This window comes from Giraffa tippelskirchi, chromosome 9 (assembly GCF_054371585.1).
Source record: "Giraffa tippelskirchi isolate mGirTip1 chromosome 9, T2T-mGirTip1v1.2.pri, whole genome shotgun sequence".
NCBI classification, from domain to species: Eukaryota; Metazoa; Chordata; class Mammalia; order Artiodactyla; family Giraffidae; genus Giraffa; species Giraffa tippelskirchi.
Window position 1 is genome coordinate 147,141,765 of NC_137283.1, and position 27,641 is coordinate 147,169,405.

Genomic DNA, 27,641 nt, shown 5'->3' on the forward strand with positions numbered 1-27,641 from the left:
GACCCGTCAGGCGGTGCGGCAGCGCGGCCGGTCTCGGGGAAGTTTCGACGGCCGGCGGGGCTCCCGGGGCTCCGCGAGGAGGGCGCGGCCGGGCGGGGCCCCCGAGCTCGCCGAGAGCCGCCGGCCGGCGGAGCGCGGTCGGGGGCGCTCATGGCGGGCGGCGGAGCCGGGGACCCGGGCCGGGGGGCGGCCGCCGCGGCGGCGCCGCCGGAGACCAGCGAGCACCTCTTCAAGGTGCTGGTCATCGGCGAACTCGGCGTGGGCAAGACCAGCATCATCAAGCGCTACGTCCACCAGCTCTTCTCCCAGCACTATCGGGCCACCATCGGGGTGGACTTCGCCCTCAAGGTCCTCAACTGGGACAGCAGGACGCTGGTGCGCCTGCAGCTGTGGGACATCGCGGGTAAGCGGGTGGCCGGAGCCGGGGACATGCGGGGACCCCGAGGCGGGCGGACGGCGGCCTCCGAGCAGGGGGCGCCCGCGGGGTTTCCCCGCCGTCGGAAGCCCGGGGGCCGCTCGGCTGCCCTCGGTCTCCTTGCTTCTTTCTCTGTCTTTTGCCAGAACTTGCCTGCCCGAGTGAATTTAAAAGAAAGGGACTAAACCACCTGGAAAGATGGAAGGGGATGTTGGACTCCAGGGGGAGTCAGCGCAGTGGAGCAGGCGATGGTAGTCGAAAATTTAAAAGCAGAACAAGATAAATAAATGCGTAGAGAAAATAACTCGGGTTAGACGCCTCAGCTCTGTCTGTGGAAAGCTCTGGTGTGTTTAAGAGATAGGAGGCCCTCTGCTTTGGAGCTCTCACCCGACCAGAGGTGAGAAAGTCACGGAGGCTTTTCCCGAGTTTTAATTCTGAATCTTGACGAGGAAGAGGGAGGGGAAGGGGCTAGCTCCTCTCATTAGCGTTAACATTTTACAGATAAGAGCAGAGGTTCAGAGTGGTTGAACAACTTACCCAAAGTTACACTCCTCGTTAGGGACACCACCAAGACTAGAAAGAGGGTTTCTTTTCAGGAGTGTTTTCATCATCCACCTTGAGTCTGAGACCCTTCCTTGGGAGCGAAACCCCATTCTTTGTACGCCGTGCCCGCATTCCTAGGGCAGGCTACCCAGGCAAAGATTTGGGAAAACTTCTCTTGAAACCTTATGCTCCTCTTCCCCGCCTGAACCAACACCTAGCCCCACTCCTGCCTCCCCACACCCAATATATAATATAATATTATTTCCCTGGCATTTGCTTTCCATTGTCATTTTGGAGCATAGTATCCCTGTGTGTGGAGGGTACAGATTCTCCTTCCTCTAATGTATGGAAACTTGAACTCTGGCTGGTGTGGTGGGTTGGAGGTGTGCATTTAATAAGCCATTAACTTTGAGAAAGTTGAAATATGGAAGTGGTACCAGGAATTACCCTGTTCAGTCATTATGAGTGTTAAGCTCAATTTGCCTTCGAGATGGGGGCATGTTCAGGATTAAAGAGACCATCCTTCATCCTCCACTTGTATGACTGAAGCCTGTAAAAGGTGTGGTCACCCAACTGGTGAAGAGTCAGGGATCCAGGTCTGTCTGCTGGGTAGTGCTCTTTTCATCAACAGCTTATTACATATGAGACGATATTGAAGAAATACCACCTATATACTCGTTTATTTAAGACTAGGCTTCTCTACCTCTGATAGGAAAATAAAGTGATGTATGTCACCTCTAAGAAAGGGGGATAGTCAGCCTTTGGGCTCAGCTTGGTTTTTTTTTTTGGTTACAGAAAACCAAATGTTCGTTTGAAAAGTCATCTTTTGAAGCCAGAGGCTTCTTTCAAAACACTTCCTGCTTTTTCACAGAGCCCATATGAGTAAGAGTATTGCTCCTTGACAAAGTCATGGATTCTAAAGGTTGCCTTACCATGTGATAATCATTCTACAGAAACCTTCAGTGTAGCTGTGAATTTCCGTGAAGATGATTTTAAGTCCCTGCCTAGGAGGATTATTGAGTTTGCTTTATTCTTCATGTAAAATAATATGGTGTTTAGCAATTAAATTATGATTGGGTCCTTCTGCAGGTAAATAAAAGATTTTTTTATGGCACAGTTGTGTTTTTTTAAGCTTCAAGGACAAATGCTTTTATTTGGAGACTTGGAAAGCAGAAGCATGAGTTAGAGTTTTCTTCCCCTTTTTTCATCCTGCTTAACCAGACCTGTTTTACCAGGAGGGGAACCTATTCTGTCTCTACCAGACTCTGGTACATATCGGCCCAGGTGGAATTTTCTTGCAGTTTTGCCTAAATCCAAAGCTTGAGCCTTTCCAGGAAGGAAAGCAGACCTTTCAGAATCTCCAAAAGGGATTCCATCCAGCAAGTACACACCAGCAATTAACAAGATTAGAGGTAAACTTATGAGATGATTGGAAATTATAAGGTTCATCTTTTAAATAAGGTTTTCAGTATATAAGGAAACTAAGAGCAAAAAATAATGTGGCTTTAACTTAAGGCTCTATCATTACCAAACCAAGGTTTGGTTTGAATATTTGAGCTACTGATGAATCCTAGCTCATACCATTTGAATTAAGTAGTCATGATGTAATGGAGGCAAAGTGAAGGTCACTCCAAATAGTTCCCCATGGCTAAACATATTTGCCTTGTGTAGCAACAAAGTTGAATTGTATTTAAGTCTCAAAGGGGGGAGGTATTCCTTGATTGCAAAATAGTAGGTGGAGCTGGCCACTCGACATGACTAACTTAAAGTGTGCTGTTATTACTGGTTAGACTTTTGTTGCTGTTCTAGAAGTGAAAAAGGTGTAAAGAAATTATGTCAGGTCTCTATACTTGAAAGCTCTGGCAAGCATAACAGGCAGGAGTTACCCAAATGTTTTCTGTAAATGTAGCCAAGCAGTTTAAGTTAAACTCTTCAAATTGAGAACCGTAGTGACTCATGGATACAGGCCTTATAAATCCTTATTACATCAAATGAATGCAGCTTTAAAGTGCAGATGCAGTTTAACACAATTTTGTGTTAGGCAGTTCCTTTCTTTTACTTCATATCTGCTTTGAGACTGCTGCTCAACACATTACTGAAATATACTGAAATATTGAAGTCTTTGATAAGATTTTAAAGAGAGAGTTTAATAAATGTATACTAAATTAGGATGCAGTATCTGATCTTCCTTTTAACACGTATTATAGATGAATGAGTATTTGGCTCACTACTTATTATAAGCTTATTAGCAACTGTAGAATTTTCCAAGTAGGTTGAATGGCTGTTCTGGGCTAAATTTTTTTTTTTTTTTAAGCTTGTCCATTTAGATCTAGTATAATTTAGTCTGCATGCATTCATTGCAATGATTTGCTTTTATAGGGAAGGCAAAATTTTATCTCTGCCTTCTTAGAACTTTCAGCTGGTCCTGAGAATTAAATTAATGTAAGACAGATTAATAGCAGAAATTTATTTGAAAGTGGAAGTCGCTCAGCCGTGTCTGACTCTTTGCGACCACTTGGGCTATGTAGCCCATGGCATTCTTCAGGCCAGGATACTGGAGTGGGTAGCCTATCCTTTCTCCAGCAGATCTTCCCAACCCAGGAATCGAACCGGGGTCTCCTGCATTGCAGGCGAATTCTTTACCAACTGAGCTATCAGGGAAGCTTTATGTGACACAGGAGCCCTCATAAGGAAAGGAAGAACCCCCAAAAGTAGAAAAATATAAATGCCTTTATACTAGGTTGAACAAAGGCAGCTGTAGAAAAATAACCAAACTCTGTGGGATGCTAAAGGAAGAGAAGAGCTATTTTAACAAGATCTGCTTCCGCAGAGTTCTCTGTTTGATCATCTCTGGTGATGAGCACGGTTCCTTCCTTCCTTATGGGGAGGACATCTTTCAAACGGGAGTTTTATCTCCTGATTTAAGGAAGAAGAAGGGGAGGTTGGAGTACCCATCTTGCCCTTGTGTTTTAAGTGCCCTTAATTCAAATAATACTTAGGCCATAGTGGCATTAGAGTAGACAGGGAGCCTGTTCTACCACTCTTCAGTTTTTAGTATCAAAATTTCTTTATAAAAATCTGGGTAATACTCCTTTGGGCCAGAGAGCAAATCAGAAACAATGTACTCTGAAATTCATGCAAACATTATTTATCAGAGCATAAAATTCATGCTTGGAAGACCTTATAAGTTATATAAACCATACTTAGATTCACTTTCGAGTTTTTTGATTCCCGTCTGAAAATAAAATGTTGATCTTGTCTTCCTTGTCCTCTCTCGCATATTGCCAATTGCTATAACTAGTGGTCTCTTCTTGTCTTCTTTGATAACACTCCAACTCTTCATGAGCAAGAGCCTGGAATATTATCTCATGCTTTCTTGACCTTCAGAGTGTCTATCAGTCAAGGATTATTAATGTTCAAGTTTTTTCTAAATATGAAGAAGCAGTTCTTTGAGGAATTAGTCTCTGTTATATGTAGTCTCTGCCTTAGTCCTACAGTTACTTTCTTAGGGCTTAATGTGAGTCAGTTACTTAGTAATTCATTTAAAAGGATTGAAATAAAGTCTTTATTACATCTGACTTGTACAGTCTTGCCATCTTCAGCCTTATTCTGGCTCAATTTTGTGCTGAATTCCAAGCAAAGCCTACTGTCCCATTTTACATCTTCAAATCTTCCTTACTTCGTAAGCCCTGACACACCTTTGGGTTCCCCAGTCTGGACTGTGCTTTCACAGATGCCCAGACAGGAATTTCAACATAACAGCATATTTGTGTAACTGACATGAAGAAAATTCCCCTGGTAATGACATGCCTGTTGCCTTTCCTTCTTTTGAATATGTTACCATCCTTAATTGGCTTCAGTTAGCCCAGGTAAGGTAAAAGTTGCTCAGGTTAGAGGTACAGAGAGCCAAGTTCTGATAAGAAGTACTAAAATTCAACTTGGCTGCTAGCCATTTGCCTAATCATTCTATTGTTTGAATAGGATTAAAGGCTTTTAGAGACCCTATGGTGTAAACCCAGGGAGGTGTGGTAAACTGACCAAGAAAACACAGGTAATCTATAGTACAGGTCTCATGTCTCTAATAGCAGAGTGGATTTTTGGTAACATAAGAATGACATAAACTTTTGTCTAAATTTCAAATGTTCTGGTCAGCCCTGTTTTGGAGCATATGACTCATATTTCATACCTATTGTAATCATTAACATCTCTATGTCATCAGTCCAGAGTTTCTAGTTCTTATACTTAATTATGAAGCATACTACTTCCAAGGCAGACACTTTTTGATTGGCTGCATCTTTTTTTTTTTTTGTACATTTTGAAAGACTCTCCAAACTGTGGACTTCGCTGAAGTTAATGAAGCTATCTTATTGGTATTTGATTGTAGAGCATACCCTGGAAAACAAGGTAATAATTACAGCTGTTTGTCTCGACTACTCTGTGATCTCACAGATTAAACCTGCATGCCATGCATTATTCCAGAGGTGCAGTTATTTTCAAATATATCTCAGGAATTTCAGCCTTATGTCTATGGTATTCTGACCTTCCAAAATGGCAACCCACTCCACTATTCTTGCCTGGAGAATCCCATGGACATAGGAGCCTGGCTGGCTACAGTCCATCAGATCACAAAGAGTCAGGCATGACTTAGTGACTAAACAGCAGCAACAGCATCCTGACCTTCCAGCTTTCTTAAGCTTTTGATATGTAAATTTCAATGATTTTTCTTTTTTAAAAGATATTTTTATTTTGTATTGGGGTATAGCCGATTAACAAACAATGTTACAATAGCTTCTTATTCCCTTTTAACATGTACTCAAGGTTTTGTTTTTATTCAAGTGAAATGAGATCACCACATTAGGAGACAATTGCTGTTAAAAGAGATAGTTTGTTACTGATAGTTCCCTATAGGAGGGACCATGTCACACCATGCGGGACCACACAGGGAAGCACCAGGGTCATTCAGGAGGCAAAAGGAGCTGGGAGAAAGCAGAGCAAGGGCTAGAGCCTTTTTTGTGATTTTTGAAGAAAGGAAAGGACCTTGCAGCATAGGCAAGCTGAGCAAGTTTAGGATTGGATAGTTTGAAAGATTTCAGTTTGCCGAGGGCCATAGGGATGGTCCCTAGTTGTCTCAGACCTAGACGGCGAGAGCCTGATGAAAGAGAGCAAGTAGAGGAGAAGGACTCGGGGTTGATTGGTTTGCATATTGAAGACGTGCTCTCAGCAAGTTGTTTGCTCTGATAACTAGATAACCCTGAGCAGGGGGTGGAGGGGGACAGTCCAGTCCCTCCCCTGGTCTACAAGGCCCCAAGATGTCCAAGTATCATAAAATATATTAAAAAAAAAAAACCTGATGAATACAGACTTCTAGGCACTTATTAAAGTGGACTAAGAGATGAGAAAAAGTAATCTTCCAAAGGAAAAAACTTTGAAGGCCTCAGATTTGGAGTACAAGGATAGCGTATCCTCAAAATAGTGAGGATTTCACACTTAATCAACGCTGAAGTAATAGAGAGTGGGCTCAGTTGACAAGTTTAAGTCGCACTGTGGCTGTAGAGATCTTCTCTTGGATGGTGAAAAAGTGCTGACTCACGTGAGGAGATTTCTGGAGGTGAGATAAATGATCAAGGAAAAGGTGTTTAGAATTTTATTCAGTTATATTTTCAAAAGAGCTTTTTGCACTTTTTACAGTCACGGAGGCTAGAAACATGTCCTTTCTTCACTTTTATTTTGAGAGCGACAAACCACATAAAAATAAATGGATAGGGGAGGTTTAGTTTAAGGCTTTGTGCTGGTCTTTCTGACAGGAGATCTTACATTCTTTTCTTCCTCATTTTTTTCACTCACTTCTATCCAGATAGTTTCCTTAAGCATTTTCTGTAGTGATTTTTGATTGCTTTGAAATTAAGCTAAATATATGTATTGGGTTTTTTTTTTTTTTTTTTTTTTTTTTTAGTGTGACTGTATGGGACCTGCTCCATCAGACTGATCTGAGGTGCTTAAATGCATCTTCCTTAGCATCAGCTATAAGCCGAGCTGGCTTCATCTGTCAAACATTCCCATACATCATGGTTTAACAAGAGAAAAGTTAAGTCCCTCACCTAGTAAGTCTGTGGTTGAGCAGTCCACTGCTAGTGAACACAACCATTCATTCTTCATGAACCAAAGCTGAAATTTCACCACTCAGCTATTCCCTGGCTGTATTCTTTGCCTTTCTGGTCCAGTCAGACACCCATGCCTTGTTGCAAGGGAAGCTGGGAAATCTAGGGCTTTTTCTGTTTGTTTTCAAACTGGACACACTGCTTCCCCAAATAAAATTCTGTGAAGGGGATACTGGAGAGGCAACTAGCAATATTCCATGCTTAGCAAGTCAGAGTTCCTAGAGGGAGGGCCTGGAAGTGTGTAATTTGCCAGGCACCACGGGTAACCTTTCCCAGGTGGCGCTAGTGGTAAAGACCCCACCTGCCAATGCAGGAGACATAAGAAACACAGGTTCTATCCTGGATCAGGAAAATCCCCTGGAGGAGGGCACGGCAACCCACTCCAGTAGTCTTGCCTGGAGAATCCCATGGACAGAGGAGCCTGGTGGGCCACAGTTCATGGGGTCACAAAGAGTCGGACACGACTGAGCAGCTGAGCACACACAGTGTGGGTGATCTGATTCACGCTCAAGTTGAGAAGAGTGGTTGTGTCTTGCCTGTGCTGTCTGTTGCCAACAAACCCATCCTCTTACTGCACTCCACTGAATAAGTCTGCTGCTCCCCGGGTTCCTTCACACCCACCTTTCCTGGCCTCTAAGTTCCTGTCTGTTTTGTATCACCCACTCCTTATCTCTGTTGCTGTCTCAAGAGGTGATGAAAGGAGACAAGATAAATCACAGGACAGAGATGAGCCATGTCTTGCTCTCACTGAATGCTGTGCTTAAGAAAGGAAAAACCCAGTATCTCAAACTTCCAAAACTATTCCGACTTTGGACACAAACCAAAAAGATACTTTGATTTTATTCCTCTCTTTAAATTGATTTAAGTCAGATGTTCTTTTTACAGTCACCACAGAAGATGTAAATAGTTGAATAAAAACAGACCTTACACTGTGACCTAAATACCACAAAAGCTTGCTTGTTTCTAATAAGCAAAAAGAAAAATCCAGTTTCTGAATGGTTGTGTATCTGGGAATAGGTAATTTTGAAGGCTGCTTATTGAGACTGCTGCTGCCATCTCAAAAGGAGTTTGTTTTTCTTTTAGTTTAGGTATTTTTTAACTTTTTTTTTTTCTGTGTTCAGTTTTGTTACTCTTTTGCTTGACAGACAGGTTTGATCTCAACCTCAAAAGGTGGTGGCATGGGCACAAACAGTGCTTTGTACAAGATTTAAATAGCAACTTTGCGTCTTCCCCTATAATGCTTTTTTTTTCCCAAGTGGAAATATATTTCCAAATATAAGCATAGAATCTCAGAGGTAGGAAGTTTTAATAAAAAACCCTTCACATAATCACAGTTAACATTTATGAAAAGCTGCTTTCTAGTCACTGTCTCTCAATTTACTTTTTATAAAATTGAAAAATAATTGTTTTACAACATTGTGTTTGTTTCTGCCATACAACAGCATGAATCAGATCAGTTCAGTTCAGTCGCTCAGTCGTGGCCTACTCTTTGCGACCCCGTGGACTGAAACACACCAGACTTCCCTGTCCATCACCAACTCCCGGAGCTTGCTCAAACTCATTCCCATTGAGTTGGTGATGCCATCCAACCATCTCATCCTCTGTCATCCCCTTCTCCTGCCTTTAGTATTTTCCAGAATCAGGGTCTTTTCCAGTGAGTCAGTTCTTCCCATCAGGTGGCCAAAGTATTGGAGCTTCAGCTTCAACATCAGTCCCTCCAGTGAACACCCAGGACTGATCTCCTTTAGGATGGACTAGTTGGATCTCCTTGCAGTCCAAGGGACTCTCAAGAGTCTTCTTCAACACCACAGTTCAAAAGCATCAATTCTTCGGTGCTCAGCTTTCTTTATAGTCCAACTCTCACATCCATACATGTCCACTGGAAAAACCATAGCCTTGTCTAGTCGGAACTTTGTTGGCAAAGTAATGTCTCTGCTTTTTAATATGGTGTCTAGGTTGGTCATAACTTTCCTTCCAAGGAGTAAGCGGCTTTTAATTTCATGGCTGCAATCAACATCTGCAGTGATTTTGGAGCCTCCAAAAATAAAGTCTGACACTGTTTCCCCATCTATTTCCCATGAAGTGATGGGACCGGATGCCGTGATCTTTGTTTTCTGAATGTTGAGCTTTAAGCCAACTTTTTCACTCTCCTCTTTCACTTTCATCAAGAGGCTCTTTAGCTCTTCTTCACTTTCTGCCATAAGAGTGGTGTCATCTGCATATCTGAGGTTACTAATATTTCTCCTGGTAATCTTGATTCCAGCTTGTGCTTCCTCCAGCTCAGCATTTCTCATGATGTACTCTGCATATAAGTTAAATAAGCAGGGTGACAATATACAGCCTTGACATACTCCTTTTCCTATTTGGAACCAGTCTGTTGTTCCATATCTAGTTCTAACTGTTGCTTCCTGATCTGCATACAAGTTTCTCAAGAGGCAGGTCAGGTGGTCTGGTATTCCCATCTCTTTCAGAATTTTCCACAGTTTATTGTGATCCACACAGTCAAAGACTTTGGCATAATCAATAAAGCAGAAATAGATGTTTTTCTGAAACTCACTTGCTTTTTCTATGATCCGTTGGATGTTGGCAAAATGTTCCCTTAGCATCTCTAATTTTATTGAAGAGTTCTGTAGTCTTTCCCATTCTATTGCTTTCCTCTGTTTCTTTGCATTGATCACTTAGGAAGGCTTTCTGTTCTTTGGAAGTAATCATAAGGGATTTGATTTAGTTCATACCTGAATGGTCTAGTGGTTTTCCCTACTTTCTTCAATTTAAGTCTAAATTTGGCAATAAGGAGTTCATGATCTGAGCCACAGTCAGCTCCCAGTCTTGTTTTTCCTGACTGTATAGAGCTTCTCCATCTTTGGCTGCAAAGATATAATCAGTCTGATTTCAGTATTGACCATCTGGTGATGTCCATGTGTAGAGTCTTCTCTTGTATTGTTGGAAGAAGGTGTTTGCTATGACCAATTCATTCTCTTGGCAAAACTCTGTTAGCCTTTGCTCTGCTTCATTTTGTATTCCAAGGCTTGCCTGTTACTCCAGGTATCTCTTGACTTCCTACTTTTGCATTCCAGTCCCCTATGATGAAAAGGACATATTTTTTTGGTGTTAGTTATAGAACGTCTTGTAGGTCTTCATAGAACCATTCAACTTCAGCTTCTTTGGCATTAGTGGTCAGGGAATAGATTTGGATTACTGTGATATTGAATGATTTGCCTTGGAAACAAACAGAGATCGTTCTGTCATTTTTGAGATTGCACCCAAGTACTGCATTTCAGACTCTTTTGTTGACTCTGAGGGCTACTCCATTTCTTCTAAGGGATTCTTGCCCACAGTAGTAGATATAATGGTATTCTGAATTAAATTTGCCTGTTCCAGTCCATTTTAGTTCACTGATTGCTAAAATGTTAATGTTCATTCTTGCCATCTCCTGTTTGACCACTTGCAATTTACCTTGATTCATGGACCTAATGTTCCAGGTTCCTATGCAATATTGTTCTTTACAGTATCAGACTTTACTTCCATTACCAGTAACATCCACAACTGGGTGTTGTTTTCGCTTCATCTCAGCCCCTTCTTTCTTTCTGGAGCTATTTTCCCCTCTTCTCCATTAGTATATTGGGCACCTACCGACCTGGGGAGTTCATCTTTCAGAGTAAGATACGGGTATACATATGTCCCCTCCCTCCCGAATCCCTCTCCCATCTGCCTCCCCCAACCCATCCTCCTAGGTTGTCACATAGCACTAGATTGAGCTCCCTGTGTCACACAGCAAATTCCCACTTGCTATCTATTTTACATATGGAAATACATAGGTTTCTGGGGAAATTACAGTTGAGTAAACTGAGACTTAAGAAGGTTAAGGGATTTCCCCAAGGTCTGTACACGTGTAACTTGCAGAATTAGGGCATGAATCCAGATATATCCGATTGCCAAGGTTTAATGGTCATGTTATATTATCTCTTTTTCTGCTTTACACATGATAGAAAAGAAAACCAGACAAATGAATGGCATTGTGTAAAATCACATGACTCCTTTTACCTTCTTCATGGTACAGTATTAAAATATGAAATTCAGTACATATCAAATCCAGCCTCATATGGTGCTAATTTGATGTATTAGCTTTGCAGGTGACTCAGACCTTAGACTCGTTTTATTTGAGGGTAATACAGTCATTTGTTTTATGGAAAATTGTGTACACCAGTGGGGGTGGGGGGAATAGGTTTTTAGTTACATTGTTTTATTGGTCAGTATTATGGTAGTTTTTTAATGTAAGGAAATTTTTTTTTCTTCTAACATTGCGTATGATTTTAGCACGTTAAATATTTAAGTGTAACTCTGGGGCACATTTATAAGGGCTTTATAAAGTAGTAGTATAAAAAGTCATTAAATAGATGCCCTAAAAACGGCAAAACCTATGTGACTATGAATTGTAGTTTCTTACATATAAAACCTAAGACCCATTATGACATCACCATATTATCTATATCAAGTTATAAAAATTTTTAGTGGCTAGATAAATCTCTTTCTAGAACCAGTGAGTGGACTTATATTTTGGCTGGGTCTTGATCTATTACCCACCAACCACACAAGTGTGTTAGAAATGCTTTATCTCTGAAATGCTTACTGAACTTCAAGGATATGTTTTTAAAGAACTTTATACACACTCACTAGAAACTACATTTTTGCCCAGTCACCTTAAGCAAGAACGTGTAGCTCAATAATTCTTGTTGTTTAGTTGCTAAGTCATGTCCAACCCTTTTGCAACCCCATGGACTGTAGCCCGTGCTCCTCTGTCTATGGGATTTCCCAGGCAAAAACACTGAATGGTTGCCTTTTCATTCTCCAGGCAAGAACCCTGGATGGGCGGGATGGATGGATCTTCCTGCCTCAGGGATCTAACCCTATGTTCCTTGCATTGGCAGGTGGATTCTTTACCTCTGAGTCACCTGCAAAGCCCAATAATTCTTAATGGGTGGGAAAGGATAAGCATTTATAGTTGGAAAGCTAAGCATTGATTGTCTTATTTCTCTGATTTATTTTTCATTGTATGACTTATATTTTGAATTTCAAATAACATTTAGAGATATTTAGGTTTTTTGGCAAATGGGCACATGAACATAAAATATTGAGACAAATATTAAAAAATGGTGATTAAAACCATAGAGAAAGCATCTCTGGCCTGTATTTCTGATAAATGTTCAAAATTCACTATTTTGCTTTCAAATCTGAAAGCAAATATTTCCCTTTAGAAAATTTGCCTACACTAAAAAGAGAGAAGGCAAGCCGTTTTGTGGTTTTCTTTTCCTTGATTAGAATACATATTCTTGGAAATGTATTAAGTTGTCTCAACTCCTTCTCAAAGTCATTAGTGTTGGGTACTCCAGATATTGGGGAAGCATTTTAATCCTTTTGCCAACATGTGTACCTTACAGGTCATCATCCTTTAGAGTATATATTACCAAGTCATGCATCTTTAAAATGTCTTTGAGCCTAGATGACTAACACTGTGCTCTTTTTTTCCCTTTCTCATTGCCAAGATATCTAGCTGTAATCAGGGTTCCTTCCTCTAGAGAAGGAAGTAACACATCTTTTTAAAGGATAACACATTTTAGAGCCACTTGGAATATTCAGGCAATATGCCCACAGCAATATGGTTGAAAAAGCCTGTCCCTAGTATCAGCCTAGCTAGTGCACTCGGCAGTGAGGCATGTCCTTAGCTTCTGTGGTCAGGCACTCGGGGACACAGAGCAAGCCTGTAACTTTTGTGGCAGGGCTGTGCATCCTTGAGGAATGTCTTTCCCAGGCTCATGCTACTTTGAATCTATTTGGAGACACGGGGCCATGGGGAGCAATGTATACTCCAGAAAACGCTTGGCTACCAGATCAGGCAGCACATTGGATAGATAACACATCAACCTAAGACACTTGAGTAATGTTGTCTCCCTGAGATTTTATTTTCTCGTCTTTAAAATAAGGGAGGTTGGATGAGGTAATCTGGAGCGTCATCTTCTAGTTTATGATCTTGTCTGTTAGAGTATCAGAAAAGTGTAAAGTGGCCCCTCTTCTTCCTGTAAAAGATTACAGCTCTGGTCTAGGAAGGTGGTGTTTGTTGCTCAGAGTTCTCCCCACCACGTCTGAACTACTACTACAGACCTTGTAAGAGGAAGATCTCCCAGGTTCTGCTGAGTTTCCATATTGCTGTACACTTTAACTCCACACACACACACACACACACACAGACACACACACACACACACACAGACACACATACACCATGAAATAAGACACATGCAGCTGTCTTTATGTCTTTATATTTAATAACTGCATACTTTCTCCTCTAACCGGTCTGCTTCCATCACAGGACACAATCCAGGACCATTCAGCATGGCAGAAATGTCCTTCTTTTATTTATGTACTTGTGGAAAGAAGAGTCCTAGAATAATAAAAATTTCTTAGACTAAACTTAAAATGGTTGATTGGCCACCCCTCAGAGTATTTTTTTTTCTTTTCCAAAATTAAAAAAAAAAAAAAGTAAGATTCCATGGATTTCTAATGCAATTCTAGTTTGCATATGACAGTCTTACCTATTACTTTGATGTTTTAGCCCTTTTCTGAAGCTAGGAAGGGCTGGCTTCTGCAGTGCTGTAAAAGGGGAAGTAGAATGCCTGTTTCTCCTAGTGATGACTCAGTGCTTTGGGGAAACTGCCTCCAGCAGTTAAAGCTTAGCCTTTTAGTCCATGGATGGTGAGCATGGCTCTGACTAGGCTGGCTGCCCCCAGGGGCATGCAAACTGAAAGTCACAGCATGGAAATAAATAAAGTTTATGAAGATACTATATTTTCATAGTATAGGAATTTGAAAGGCATTTTTTGATAATGTATCTTTCAAAAAGACTAGTAAGATTAGCTTACTCACTTCAGTGAATGACATCCCCTTGTTGAATACCATAATAAGCTCTTTGTATCTCTGATTACACCAGACACATCATGGCATCACTTGGTTTCTTTCCTCAGATAGACTCAGATTCTTAGGATCCTAGCCATTGTTTCACCAGTGTCTAGCACAGTGCCTGGTACATATTTTCTAGTTGTGATCAAATCTAGCTATAAGAAGTAAAAAGATCTTTGGGAGTTGCACCAGTCAAGATAGGCTAGGTTGTGGTAGGGTGCCAACAGCCTTAAAATGAGGAAGATCCCCTGGAGGAGGGCATGGCAACCCACTCCAGTATTCTTGCATGGAGATTCCTATGGACAGCGGAGCCTGGCGGGCTACAGTCCATGGGGTCGCAAAGAGTCGGTTATGACTGAGCGACTGACACACTTTGACGCTCTTTCTACATGTCCTTAGTAGGGAGCAGAAGTGGGGGGCTGGTGAGGAATGTGAGGGTGGTTTTTCACTGGAGCCCCTTGAAGACCCAGGCTAACAGAGGCCCTACCATCTAGTACCATCACCTCAAAGTAGGGGTAACCTTGCTGACATCCGACAAGTGATTCTGCTGGGCAGGGACACTTCTGTCCACATTCCATGAACACAGCTGGTTTAGTTGGGGCAGGACAGTGTGGTCCTCCATGTATTCAGAAGTGGAGGGAAATGGATTATTCGTGAACATTAGTTGTGTTTTCCACTGGACTCCTTTGTTTTAGATAGTAATAAGGGAATAGCTAAAATTACCCAAGGAATAGTCATAACAAAGATAAAGGCTGCAATTCTTATTTTTGTAGGAAAGTTTACTTTCCAGCTTAACAACCGAAAGAGCTTAGCAACCCTGTGCATTTAAACCTTTAAAACAACAGAGCTAAATCTAAGTTTCACTTTGTTCAATTTTTGGAGAACAGCTCCATTAATTTTATGTTAAGATTATTATTCTAAATGAACTCCTTTTATCTTTCTTCACTCCCTAATTCAATGACACGTGTTTTAGAAACTTGTTTTTCACTTGTCTTTACCAGTTCAGGAAAATCCCTGAAGCACTTTTGAATTTTTAAAAAAAGAGATTATGAACCCAGTACAGTAGGAAGTATATTTTTCTTATTCTTTTGGAGAATAAGCTACTCCCATAAATGCATGGACTTGGCCTTTTGATGGTGGGTCATTTACATTTGATCGCCATTGCTGTCTTCTGGATTTCGTGATTGCAGAATTGCCAGAAAATCATTATAACATTAAAATTATAGCATAGTTTTCTGATATATAGCATAGAATTCTGATATTCTAAAATATCAGAAGTGAGAGCTTGGAGGAACTTTGATGATCTCTTAACGGTCTCTAAAAACAGTTGGCTGATTTAAACAGACAACATTATTTTCTGGGGTAGCTTGACTATCGGGTGCTTGATATTTGATTCTCTAAGATGGTTGTACTTTTCTCAAGTTTATTTTCCTTTGCAAGCCATTTTCACCACTTTGAGGTGAAACTACCTAATAGTTTAAGGCTTTGCCATGTGTGAAAGTGAACACATTAGTCGCTCAGTTGTGTCTAACTCTTTGCACACCATGGACTGCAGCCTGCAAGGCTCCTCTGTCCATGGGATTTTCCAGGCAAGAACACGAGTGGGTTGCCAGTTCCTTCTCCAAGAGATCTTCCTGACCTAGGGATCAAACTCTCGTCTTCTGCATTGGCAGGCATATTCCTTACCTCTGAGCCATGAGGGAAGCCCAGTGATAGTACTTAGCTAGTATTTATTCAGTGCTCACTTATGGACCTGGCATTTTACACTCTTTGAACTTCAAGTATAACCTCCATACAGAGAAGCTAAGGGTGTACTTTCATGAATTTATATACCACTCCTAATAAAGGTATAGAAGTGGAGTTGCTCAGTTGTGTCCAACTCTTTGCAACCCCATGGACTGTAGCCTACCAGCGATTTTCCAGCCAATAGTACTGGAGTGGGCTGCCATTTCCTTCTCCAAGTAAAGGTATAGACTGTCCCTAAACCCTTAGCACAGAAATCATTCAACTATTTTTGTAAAGTTCATATAGTAATTATTTTAGGCTTTGTGAGCCATTTACTACTCTCTATTGCAACTACTCAACTCCACCATTATAGAATGAAATCAGGCATATAATGTATAAATAGATGAGGATGATATTCCAATAAAACTTTATTTAGCTGAGTTCTGCCAAACTCAGCCCTAAATATACTCCCAGGCAGGCATTTTACATTTAACTTCCCAGTGACCATATATAAGGTAGGTATTTGTTATAGCTTTATTGCGGTATAGTTGACATAGAGTAAACTGTACAATTTTATGTTTTACACTTGGGAAATATCACCATAGTCAAGATTGCAAGCATTTTTTATCATTTTAAATCTAATTTCTCTAATCCATTCCCCTCCCTTGTCCAACATAATCAACTGATCTGCTTTCTCTTACTGTATTACTATAGTTTCTAATGTTTAGGTATTTGATATAAGTAGACTCACAGTATTACCCTCCCCCTCCTCTGGCCTGGTTATTTTGACTCAGCATAATTATTTTGAGATTCATCCATAATTTGTTCCTTTCTTTTTTATTGTTGAGTTGAGGTCCATTATAGACATTTGGGTTGCTTCCAGTTTGGGGCTATTAAAAATGAAGCTGCTTTGAGCATTCATGAGCATGCCTTTGTATAGATGTGTGCTTTCATTTTGTTAGCAAATACCTAGGAGTGGGATGGCTTGGTTGTATGCTAGATATATGCTTACATTTTTGAGAAAGTATCAAATTGTTTTCCAACATGGTTGCACTATTTTTAAGTATTATTCTTACCAGCTGTGTATGAGAGCTCCAGTTGCTCCAAAACTTCACCAGCACTTGGTATAGTCAGACATTTTCATTATAGCCTTTCTTGTGGGTATAAAGGATCAGCTCAGTTGTGGTTTAAACCCAGTGATTAATAATTTTGAGCATCATTTCATTTGCTTATTTATCATCATATAAATTCTTTGGTAAAGTGTTTTATTATTTTGCTTATTCTGTGAAATTCTTTTCTGTTCTCTTATTTTGGAATTCTAAGAATTCTGTATATTCTAAGTACGTTTTTTAAATCAGATATAATATCTATGTACCTTTTGTTCTCCCAGTTTGTGCCTTTACTTTTCATTTGCTTAACAGTGTTGTTGTTGTTCAGCCTGCTCAGTCCTGACTGACTCTTTGCAACCCCATGGACTGCAGCATGCCAGACTTCCCTGTCCATCACCAACTCCCAGAGTTTGCTCAATCTCATGTCCATTGAGTTGGTGATGCCATCCAACCATCTCATCCTCTGTTGCCCTCTTCTCCTACTGCCCTCAATCTTTCCCAGCATCAGGGTCTTTTCCAATAAGTTGGCTCTTCGCATCAGGTGGTAAAGTATTAGAGTTTCAGCTTTAGCATCAGTTCTTTCAATGAATATTCAGAGTTGTTTTCCTTTAGGATTGACTGGCTTGATCTCCTTGCAGTTTAAGTGTCTTCTCTAGTACCACAATTCGAAAGCATCAATTCTTTGACACTCAGCTTTCTTTATGGTCCAAATCTCACATCTCTTCATGACTGCTGGTAAAACCAGCAAAGGTTCTTCTAGTCAACGCTATGGTTTTTCCAGTAGTCATGTACGGATGTGAGTTGGACTGCAAAGAAAGTTGAGCACCAAAGAATTGATGCTTTTAAACTGTAGTGTTGGAGAAGCCTCTTGAGAGTCCCTTGAATTGCAAGGAGATCTAACCAGTCCATCATAAAGGAAATCAGTCCTGAGTATTCATTGGAAGGACTGATGCTGAAGCTGAAACTCCAATCCTTTGGCCACCTGATGTGAAGAACTGACTCATTGGAAAAGACCCTGATACTGGGAAAGGTTGAAGGTGGGAGGAGAAGGGGACACCAGAGGATGAGATTGTTGGATGGCATCACCAACTCGATGGACATGAGTTTGAGTAAGCTCCGGTAGTTGGCGATGGACAGGGAAGCCTGGCATGCTGCAGTTCATGGGTTCGCAAAGATTTGGACATGACTGAGCGACTGAACTAAACTGGTAAAACCGTAACTTTGATTATATGGACCCTTGTTGGCAAAATGATGTCTCTGCTTTTTAATACACTGTCTAGGTTTGTCTTAGGTTTCTTCCAAGAAGCAAGTGCCTTTTAACTTCATGGCTGCAGTCACTGTGTGCAGTGATTTTGGAACCCAAGAATATAAAGTCCGTCACTATTTCCACGTTTTCCCCATCTATTTGCCATGAAATGATGGGAATGGATGCTATGATCTTAATTTTTTGAATATTGAGTTTTAAGCCAGCTTTTTCACTCTCCTCTTTCACTTTCATCAAGAGGCTCTTTAGCCCTCTTCTTCTCTTTCTGCCATTAGAGTGGTATCATCTGCAAATCTGAGGTTATTGATATTTATCCCAGCAATCTTGATTTTAGCTTGTGATTCATCCAGCCCAGCATTTCACATGATGCACTCTGCATACAAGTTAAATAAGCAGCGTAACAATATACAGCCTTGACATACTCCTTTCCCAATTTGGAACCAATCTGTTTTTCCATGTCCGGTTCTAACTATTGCTTCTTGTCCTGCATACAGGTTTCTCAGGAGGCAGGTAAGGTGGTCTGGTATTCCCATTGCTTTAAGAATTTTCCACAATTTGTATGGTCCACACAGTTAAAGGCTTTAGCATAGTCAATGAAGCAGAAGTAGATGTTTTTCTGTTTGCTTGTTCTGTGATCCAACAAATGTTGGCAATTTGATCTCTGGTTCCTCTGCTTTTTCTAATTCCAGCTTGTACATTTAGAATTTCTTGGTTCTCAGTCTGCTGAAATCCAACTTGAAGGATTTTTAGCATTACCTTGCTAGCATGTGAAATGTACCCAATTGTATGACAATTTAAACATTCTTTGGCATTGCCTTTCTTTGGAATTGGAATGAAAACTGACCTTTTCCAGTCCTGTGGCCACTGCTGAGTTTTCCAAATTTGCTGACATATTGACTGCAGCACTTTGATAGCATCATCTTTTAGGATTTGAAATAGCTCAGCCGGAATTCCATCATCTCCATTAGCTTTGTTTGTATTTGGGCTTCCTTGGTGGCTCAGTTGGTAAAGAAATCTGCCTGCAATGAAGGAGACCCAGGTTCAATCTCTGGTTCAGGAATATCCCTGGGAGAAGGGAATGGCCACCCACTCCAGTATTCTTGCCTGGAGAATTCCATGGACAGAGGAGCCTGGAGGGCTACATGGGATCCATGCGAGTCCATGGGATCATAGAGTCGGCCACTACTGAGCGACTAACATTATTCTGTTAGGTTGTTGGTGTTTCTGTCCTTTATGTTGCCCATCTTATCTTTGCATGAAATGCTTAACAGTGTAGTTGGCACCGCTTAGATTTGTCATATATGGTGGTGTTAGAAAGCACACTGTCTGCTGTGAGAATGTCAAGGAGGATTGAATCCTGGCCCTGGAACTGGAATGGGTATTTTTTTTATTTTTTATTTTTTATTTTTTTTATTTTATAAATTTATTTATTTTAGTTGGGGGCTAATTACTTTACAATATTGTAATAGTTTTTGCCATACATTGACATGAATCAGCCATGGGTTTACATGTGTTCCCCTTCCTGGACCCTCCACCCACCTCCCTCCCCATCCCATCCCTCTGGGTCATCCCATTGCCCCGGCCCTGAGCCCTTGTCTCATGCATCGAACCTGGAATGGTGTTCTGTTTCACATACGATAATATACATGTTTCAATGCTATTCTCCCTGAACGTCCCACCCTCACCTTCTCCCTCAGAGTCCATAAAATTGTTCCATGCATCTGTGTCTCTTATTCTGTCTCGCATATAGGGTTATCGTTACCATCTTTCAAATTCCATATATATGCATTAGTATACTGTATTGTTTTTCTTTCTGGCTTACTTCACTCTGTATAATGGGCTCCAGTTTCATCCATCTCATTAGAACCGATTCAAATGTATTTTTTTAATGGCTGAGTAATATTCCATTGTGTATATGTACCACAGCTTCCTTATCCATTCGTCTGCTGATGGACATCTAGGTTGCTTCCATGTCCTGGCTGTTGTAAACAGTGCTGCGATGAACATTGGGGTACACGTGTCTCTTTCAATTCTGGTTTCCTCAGTGTATATGCCCAGCAGTGGGATTGCTGGGTCATATGGCAGTTCTATTCCCAGTTTTTAAAGAATCTCCACACTGTTCTCCATAGTGGCTGTACTAGTTTGCATTCCCACCAACAGTGTAAGAGGGTTCCCTTTTCTCCACACCCTCTCCAGCATTTATTGCTTGTAGACTTTTGGATAGCAGCCATTCTGACTGGTGTGAAATGATACCTCATTGAGGTTTTGATTTGCATTTCTCTAATAATGAGTGATGTTGAGCATCTTTTCATGTGTTTGTTAGCCATCTGTATGTCTTCTTTGGAGAAATGTCTGTTTAGTTCTTTGGCCCATTTTTTGATTGGGTCGTTTATTTTTCTGGAATTCAGCTGCAGAAGTTGCTTGTATATTTTTGAGATTAATTGTTTGTCTGTTGCTTCATTTGCTATTATTTTCTCCCATTCTGAAGGCTGTCTTTTCACCTTGCTTATAGTTTCCTTTGTTGTGCAAAAGCTTTTAATTTTAATTAGGTCCCATTTGTTTATTTTTGCTTTTATTGGAATGGGTATTTTAAGTCACAAGATCCTCCTCAAAAATCCCTTGTCTTATACATTTCTTGTTTTTTTATGGTTTAACCAGAAGTTTTATATGAATACAAACTTGAATGTTCACTAACATAGCTGGTAAAAAGAAATATTTGGGGAGGGAATTTATAGATGATTTTAGGAACAAAAGTCACTAGAGCTCAATAGTTCTTCATAACTTCTGGATTTCTATATACGTTTGTTAGTTTGGCACCTTACCTTCTTCTAAATTAAAGGGTAGCCCGAAGGAGTGTTTTCATATAATTATGTAATTATCTTGTTATCTGGACTAAGTTAACAGTACTCATTTCTCTTATTGCTGTAGCCGTTTCACATGAGATAATTAAAATTGAGAAAAATCGAAATCATTACTAGTGTGTGCTCTCTGTTTGAAATTAGGTGCACCTTAATGCATGTGTGCAGTGTTTACAAAATGGTGATACTGACCTTGAATAGTGGGTCTAGTCTCTGCCAGCATGCCTGGTATGATAATTAAATGTACGTTAATGGAAAAGGATACAACATGAACTTTTTATAAATGTCAGCATTGTGAGCAAATAAACTAAATAGTTAGCTTGTCAGATTTACATCACTAATCATATGTGAACACGATAATGAGATTTCTCACGTGACTGTTCGTTATAACAAAATTTGGAACCCTGAACTATCACAATACAGCTTCAGATAAGCCCCTCTGGGGAGCAGTCATAAGCTAAATGAACTCTGTTTATCTATTTAATCTTGACTATTGCATTCTTCTTTAATTATTCCATTAATAATATCTAAAAATGTATGATGGCATAGAATTTGGAGGAGAAAAATGATTAATTTAGGTGACAGCTTTGCTTTCTTTACTACCAGTAAAATTAGATAAAAGCTTGTTTTTCATTGTATGTTTTAATAGGAAAATGTTCCATCATAGCACATGTTTTTATCATTAGACAAAGAGTTATAAATCTTAGATTTGCAGTGATTGCAGTCATTTTCCCTTAGCACTATAGTCAGTAATTTGCCCCACTAAAGGTAAGAGCTTTAGAAGTCAGGGCAGCTGCAGGGTAGGTCAGAATGACTGGCATGTTTCCACACACATGTGGGAGTCAGGAGATCCGGTCTTAGTCCCATCTTCTTTAGTTGGAGCTGTTGGAGTCCTGGCCAAGCAGCCTTTGCATGTTTTTCCATCTCTCAGATGAAGAAAAGAATTCTTCCTAAGTCAATATCAGATAGTAAGTGAATGCTTTGCCAAGACCTATATGGTATGTTTAATGGTAGATTTTTTTCCAAAAAAACGTGTTTAACATGTTAAGCTATTTTAAAAGTACAGTGATATCCGAAGAGCTCTGTAGTTGATCCTTCTTTTAACAACACAGTTGTACCATGTTTTGCTAAAGTAGTGGGTTTGCACGTCTACCTTCTTAGAGGAGAGCAGTCTTACATTTCGAGTCAAAAGTGAGAAAGTAGCATTTACATATATATATACTATCATGTGTTAAAAAGGTAGCTAGTGGGAAGTTGCTGTATAACACAGGGAGCCCAGCCTGGCACTCTGTGACTTCCTAGAGAAGTGGGGTGGGAGAAGGGAGGGAGGCTCAAGAGGGAAGGAGTATATGTATAATTACTGATTCGCATTGTTGTACTGCAGAAACCAGCACAGAGTTGTAAAGTAATTATCCTCCATTAAAAAAATTAAAAAAAGAAAAGGAAAGTGGGTTTTGCTGGAGATGTGAAAAAAGAGGAGTTAAGAACATGAGTTCCTTTATCTCAGGTCCAGGCCTAATCTTTTTGACTAGTGTTTTACCCACCACACTTATCTTCTTCCTGCAAGACTATTTTCTTCTATTCTTGTCTCTTCCATCCACACCCAACTTTCTTTTTTTTCTTTAGTACCTCTCTTAGACCAAGGCAAGTGAGGGGGGACATGATGGGTTCTGTAGCTGTAAGCACTGTCTTCTTGATGTTTATGGAGAATGTAGTGTACATGCACAGAGAACATAAAGCTAGGTAACTGTGTCCTGAGAGCACACTTATGCCCTATGAGTTGTGGTTCTGTGTGGGTGTCCTTAATCCCACCCATCTCTGTTGCTCTGGAATGACAGATATGTTTACAACATTATTCTTAGGGTTAAAAAGGGTTATATCTAAATATAGCCTCTGACCGAATTTTAAGATTTTGATGTTTCACTATATTTATTTCTAGGACAGGAGCGTTTTGGCAACATGACGCGAGTATATTACAAAGAAGCTGTCGGTGCCTTCGTTGTCTTTGATATATCGAGAGGTTCCACGTTTGATGCTGTTTTAAAATGGAAAAGTGATCTGGATAGTAAAGTCCATCTTCCAAACGGCAGCCCTATTCCTGCTGTCCTTTTAGCTAACAAATGTGACCAGAAAAACGACAGCGGGCAGACTCCTTCCCAGATGGACCAGTTCTGCAAAGAACATGGCTTCACAGGATGGTTTGAAACCTCTGCGAAGGTAAGCTCTGCTGTGCGTTTGTATCTGCTCTGCAGTTAACTCGTACATCTGACCTCAAACGGTAAAGGATTTAGACGGATTTACCCGAGTGGTTTCTGGAAGCCTAGTGAAAGGTGAAGCATGGGTATGTTACAGCTTATTTCAGTCAGCAGCAGGAATGCTTTCAGAATTGGCTAGTAGGGAGGTGAATAGAAGGGCAGATTTTACATTAAAATAAAACTCAACATTATTAGAGCAAAGAACAAATGAAATTTTCTGTGAGTTTGAGTCCTTTAACAAAGTACTTTTCATACACCCTTGGTTTATGGGGTATGAAGTATATTGTCAAGCACAACTAATTTTGATTTTTACAGAAGACTTAACAAAACGTAGGGACATAGATGTCCTTAGTGAAGATGTAAGTCATTGCAGGACTAACAAAGGCATCGAAAAGGTCAGAGAGGTGTATTCAGATAATGTTGGAGGAATTGTAGATCAAATGTATATGAAAAATTTGAGCAAAAGGAAAGCATCAATAATTGTTGCATATTTCGTCATGAACAGTAGAGTAAGATGTTGTTCTTTCAACCATGATGGAAAACTGGATAAAATATTTTTTGAAGAAAAATACAGATTGGCTGATGAAAATCTTAATAGTCTAGATATACTGGAAAGCAAAGGTGAAAATCCCAAGCACAAAATATTGTGCTGGAGTGTATTTATGTGCATTGTAAGTTTCACTTTAGAGATCCAATAACAATCAGATATGGAAGAATGATGAATGTTGGTGAAATTCTGTGATGATGACAAACTCGAAACCAAACTGATATAATTTTAACACAGTTTCAGCTTTTAGTATACTTCAGTGAATTTCTTATGTATAGAGAGGATTTAGATGGATTTACCAGAGTGGTTTATATATATATATATATATATATATTTTTTTTTTTTTTTTCTTTCCCCTCCAAATCACCTACTTACCAGGTTACTTTTAGCTTTACTAGAAACCCACCCTAAAAGTGGAAGATTATTTGCTGTCACTGAAGATGAGAATAATGAAAGCAAACCTATGGGAGAATACACAAAATGTGCTCTGAAAATATTGTGATGGGGGGGTCATTGGGAAGAACAGTGTCTGCTAGAGGCAGAAGTGTTTACTTCTAAGCTAAAGGCTATTTATTATATAATAAGTCTACTCTATTATAAATTAAAATTTAGATTCATGTTTAAAAAGTAGTGGTGGAACAGAGATGAAGCCCAGAGGTGTACTGCGTGAGCACTCGGCCAAACAGGAAGGAAGAGATTGCAGAAAGGATGGCTTTGCATAGAGGCACTTGTTCTGGGAGCCATGCCCTCTGTCTTCTCTCTGCATCTGTCAAGGGATTTGGTTTACTTCCCAGCTTTGTTGGAAAAAAATTAGTGGTGTGTGTAAATGTTTACTAGAGCCAGAGATTTGACAGAGAAGATGAATGTATTACAGATAAAAATTCCTGTTCTGTTTTTTTTTTAATTAATCATTCAGGTGATAAATCCAAATTTCTCCCCAGAATCTTGATGGAAGATTCATAAACAATAGTATCATGTGGCCTGTAGCCTGAGGCTGTGTAAGTCATCAGCTTCATTATATGTATAGACAGGGTAGCTTGTAGAGGTAAAAAGGAAAATATTCATATGTTCTGTGCCTTCCTACAAATATATTTCCTACAGATTTCCTTAGTGATGAGTATTTCAAGAGAAATATAATATAAAATTTTGGTTAAAATTTTTAGTCAAGGCTTAAAGTACTGCCTACATGCCACTAACACCTCTGACTCTGAGCTCGCCAGCAGTTAGCTTCAAACAGATTTCTGCTAGACTTCCAGGGATCTGAATTTCTGATGGGAACACAGCCAAAAGGCAAGTTTAAATTCATGAGCTTAGTCTCTTCACCTTTATGGCAAATAATGGATTTCCAATAAGAAAATGTGTGACTAATTACACTATAGCATGGGACTTTCTGTTCTTAATGAGTTACAATTAGGTGCAGTTAGAGAATGTTTTAATTATTTAGTATAATGGGGATGGTGGAGACTAAGGGATATCAGGGCATTTAAAGATCAATACTTTAATTAAAGTTTATACTTACCTTAGGAGTAGAGGTAAAAATAAAAGCTTGTGTTGGTGCTAGAAAAGATACCTGAATAAATAGCAAAGGTCTTTACTTCTCAGACAGAGTTCTCACTGTCTGAGAAAGTTACAACAAATAAGGGAGAAGCCTAGGATGAACCTTGTGGTATTGGCTGGAATTGGAAAGGTCCGTATGAACTTAATGTTTAACATATATACACACATACATACATATAAATCTTGTGTTTATGTGTATATATGTGTGTGTGCACATACACATATGCACATACATGCACACATACTCACATATATGTATAAACAGATAAACATAGAAGCAAATTCCAATGTATGTATTGTTGTTCAGTCACTTAGTCGTGTCTGATTCTTTGAGACCATATGGATATAGCACGCCAGGCTTCCCTGTCCTTCACTATCTCCTGGAGTCCACAAAACGCATGAATTTAAACTTGCCTTTTTGCTGTGTTCCCATCAGAAATTCAGATCCCTGGAAGTCTAGCAGAAATCAGTTTGAAGCTAACTGCTCCTCTACTTTATAAATAAGCACAGTTTTTGCTATGTGTTACTTATTATATATACAATGACAGCATATCAATCAGTCACACAAATATGATAGCTAGTGATTCCTTAGAGCATCCTTAACATCTCACCTACAACATTGTTTCAGCTCAGTTTATATACATCAACTAAAAGTCATAATTTGCAGTCAGGAGTGGAGAAGTGATATGCTACATTTATCATATTTTAATGTGGCTTGAACCCTTTAACATTTTTTTTCCACAAGGTATCCCAAATACTGGAAGTAGTTGTTCAAGAACAGATTTTTGAGTTTTGTTTCATTTTTGTATCTGTAAAGTGAAAAGTGAAAGTGAAGTGGCTCAGTCGTGTCCAACTCTTTGCGACCCCACGGACTGTAGCCTATCAGACTTCTCGGTCCATGGGATTTTCCAGGCAAGAGTACCAGCATGGGTTGCCATTTCCTTCTCCGGGGGATCTTCCCGACCCAGGGATTGAACCCGGGTCTCTTGCATTGCAGGCAGACGCTTTACCCTCTGAGCCACCAGGGAAGCCCTTTTATATCTGTGCTTTCACTTATGTGGCTGGCAACCTAGAACAGGATGAAGATTCATCTTCAACCATGGAGATAGTTCGTTGAACCTCAGCACCGAAGTTTAAAACATTAAAAAACAAGAACATCAGAAAGAGGGATCCTTTGTACGAAGAAGAGGGTTCCCTAGATCTGTTAGGCAATAGTATTGACTCTCAGCAAACACTTTTAGTATTGGAGCAGGAGATGGAGCTGTCCTTATAGTACCCTCTATGACACACTTTTCTAGTTCCTAGTAATACTCTTAATGCTTTCCTCTAAGAATTAATCCTTGTTTCTGCCCTATAGGATAATGTCAACATCGATGAAGCAGCCCGGTTCCTGGTGGAGAACATTCTTGCCAACCACCAAAGCTTCCCTAACGAAGAAAACGATGGCAGAATTAAACTGGACGAGGAGACTGTGAAAAAAGAGGGGAAGACCCAGTGTTGCTGACTTGGCGTCTGCTTCTCTCCTGCGGGCACAGTCTGACTGATTGGAAGCAAGGTCCTGAAACTGGATCACAGATGGTGGATGCACTGCTCTGTAAATCTGCCCAGGGCTGCGCCTGAAAATGAATGACGCCACCTTGGGAGCCTGAGACTTTCTGAAAAGGACCCTGGCTGAGGAGTCCTGCCAATGGCTCCACCCCGTTACCTTGAGCACTTAGGCTTCTGTTGTTGTTGCCATCATATTCAGGATAATGTTTACGTCCTTTTCAACAACTTTTAAAATAACAGTTGCTCAGTATTTGTTAAGACTTACAAGTTGTGACTTTCAGTGTGAAAGCTGAGTGGTAATAAACATTGACTGCAGCCTCACTGTAGTTTCATGAGTCTATATTTTTGTCCCGTCCTCATATTTGAGAGAGGCTTTTGGACTCTTAGGGCTTCCCCTGGTGACTCAGATGGTAAAGAATCTGCCTGTAATGCAGGAGACCCAGGTTCAATCCCTGAGTCGGGAAGATTCCCTTGGAGAAAGGAATGGCTACCCATTCTAGTATTCTTGCCTGGAGAATCCCATGGACAAAGGAGCCTGGTGAGCTACAGTCCATGGGGTCGCAGAGTCAGACACGACAGAGCAACTATCACTTTCACTATCACTTTAAACTCTTAGCCATGGAAAGCTGGAAGTTTCTGTTCAGCAATTTATGTTTCTAGCCAGAACTTTGGTACTTCATGTAAAATTGTTATCCTTAAAATATTATA

At 40.2% G+C, this 27,641-nt stretch overlaps 1 protein-coding gene across 1 annotated transcript; it reads left to right on the forward strand.

The window, feature by feature from the left end:
- Nucleotides 1–27,254, forward strand: RAB32 (RAB32, member RAS oncogene family). The gene is made up of 3 exons (XM_081529896.1): nucleotides 1–403; nucleotides 22,966–23,243; nucleotides 26,743–27,254. The coding sequence occupies exons 1-3, from the start codon at nucleotides 151–153 to the stop codon at nucleotides 26,887–26,889; spliced, it is 678 nt and encodes a 225-aa protein (XP_081386022.1). The 5' UTR covers nucleotides 1–150; the 3' UTR covers nucleotides 26,890–27,254.
- Nucleotides 27,255–27,641: the final 387 nt, after the last annotated feature.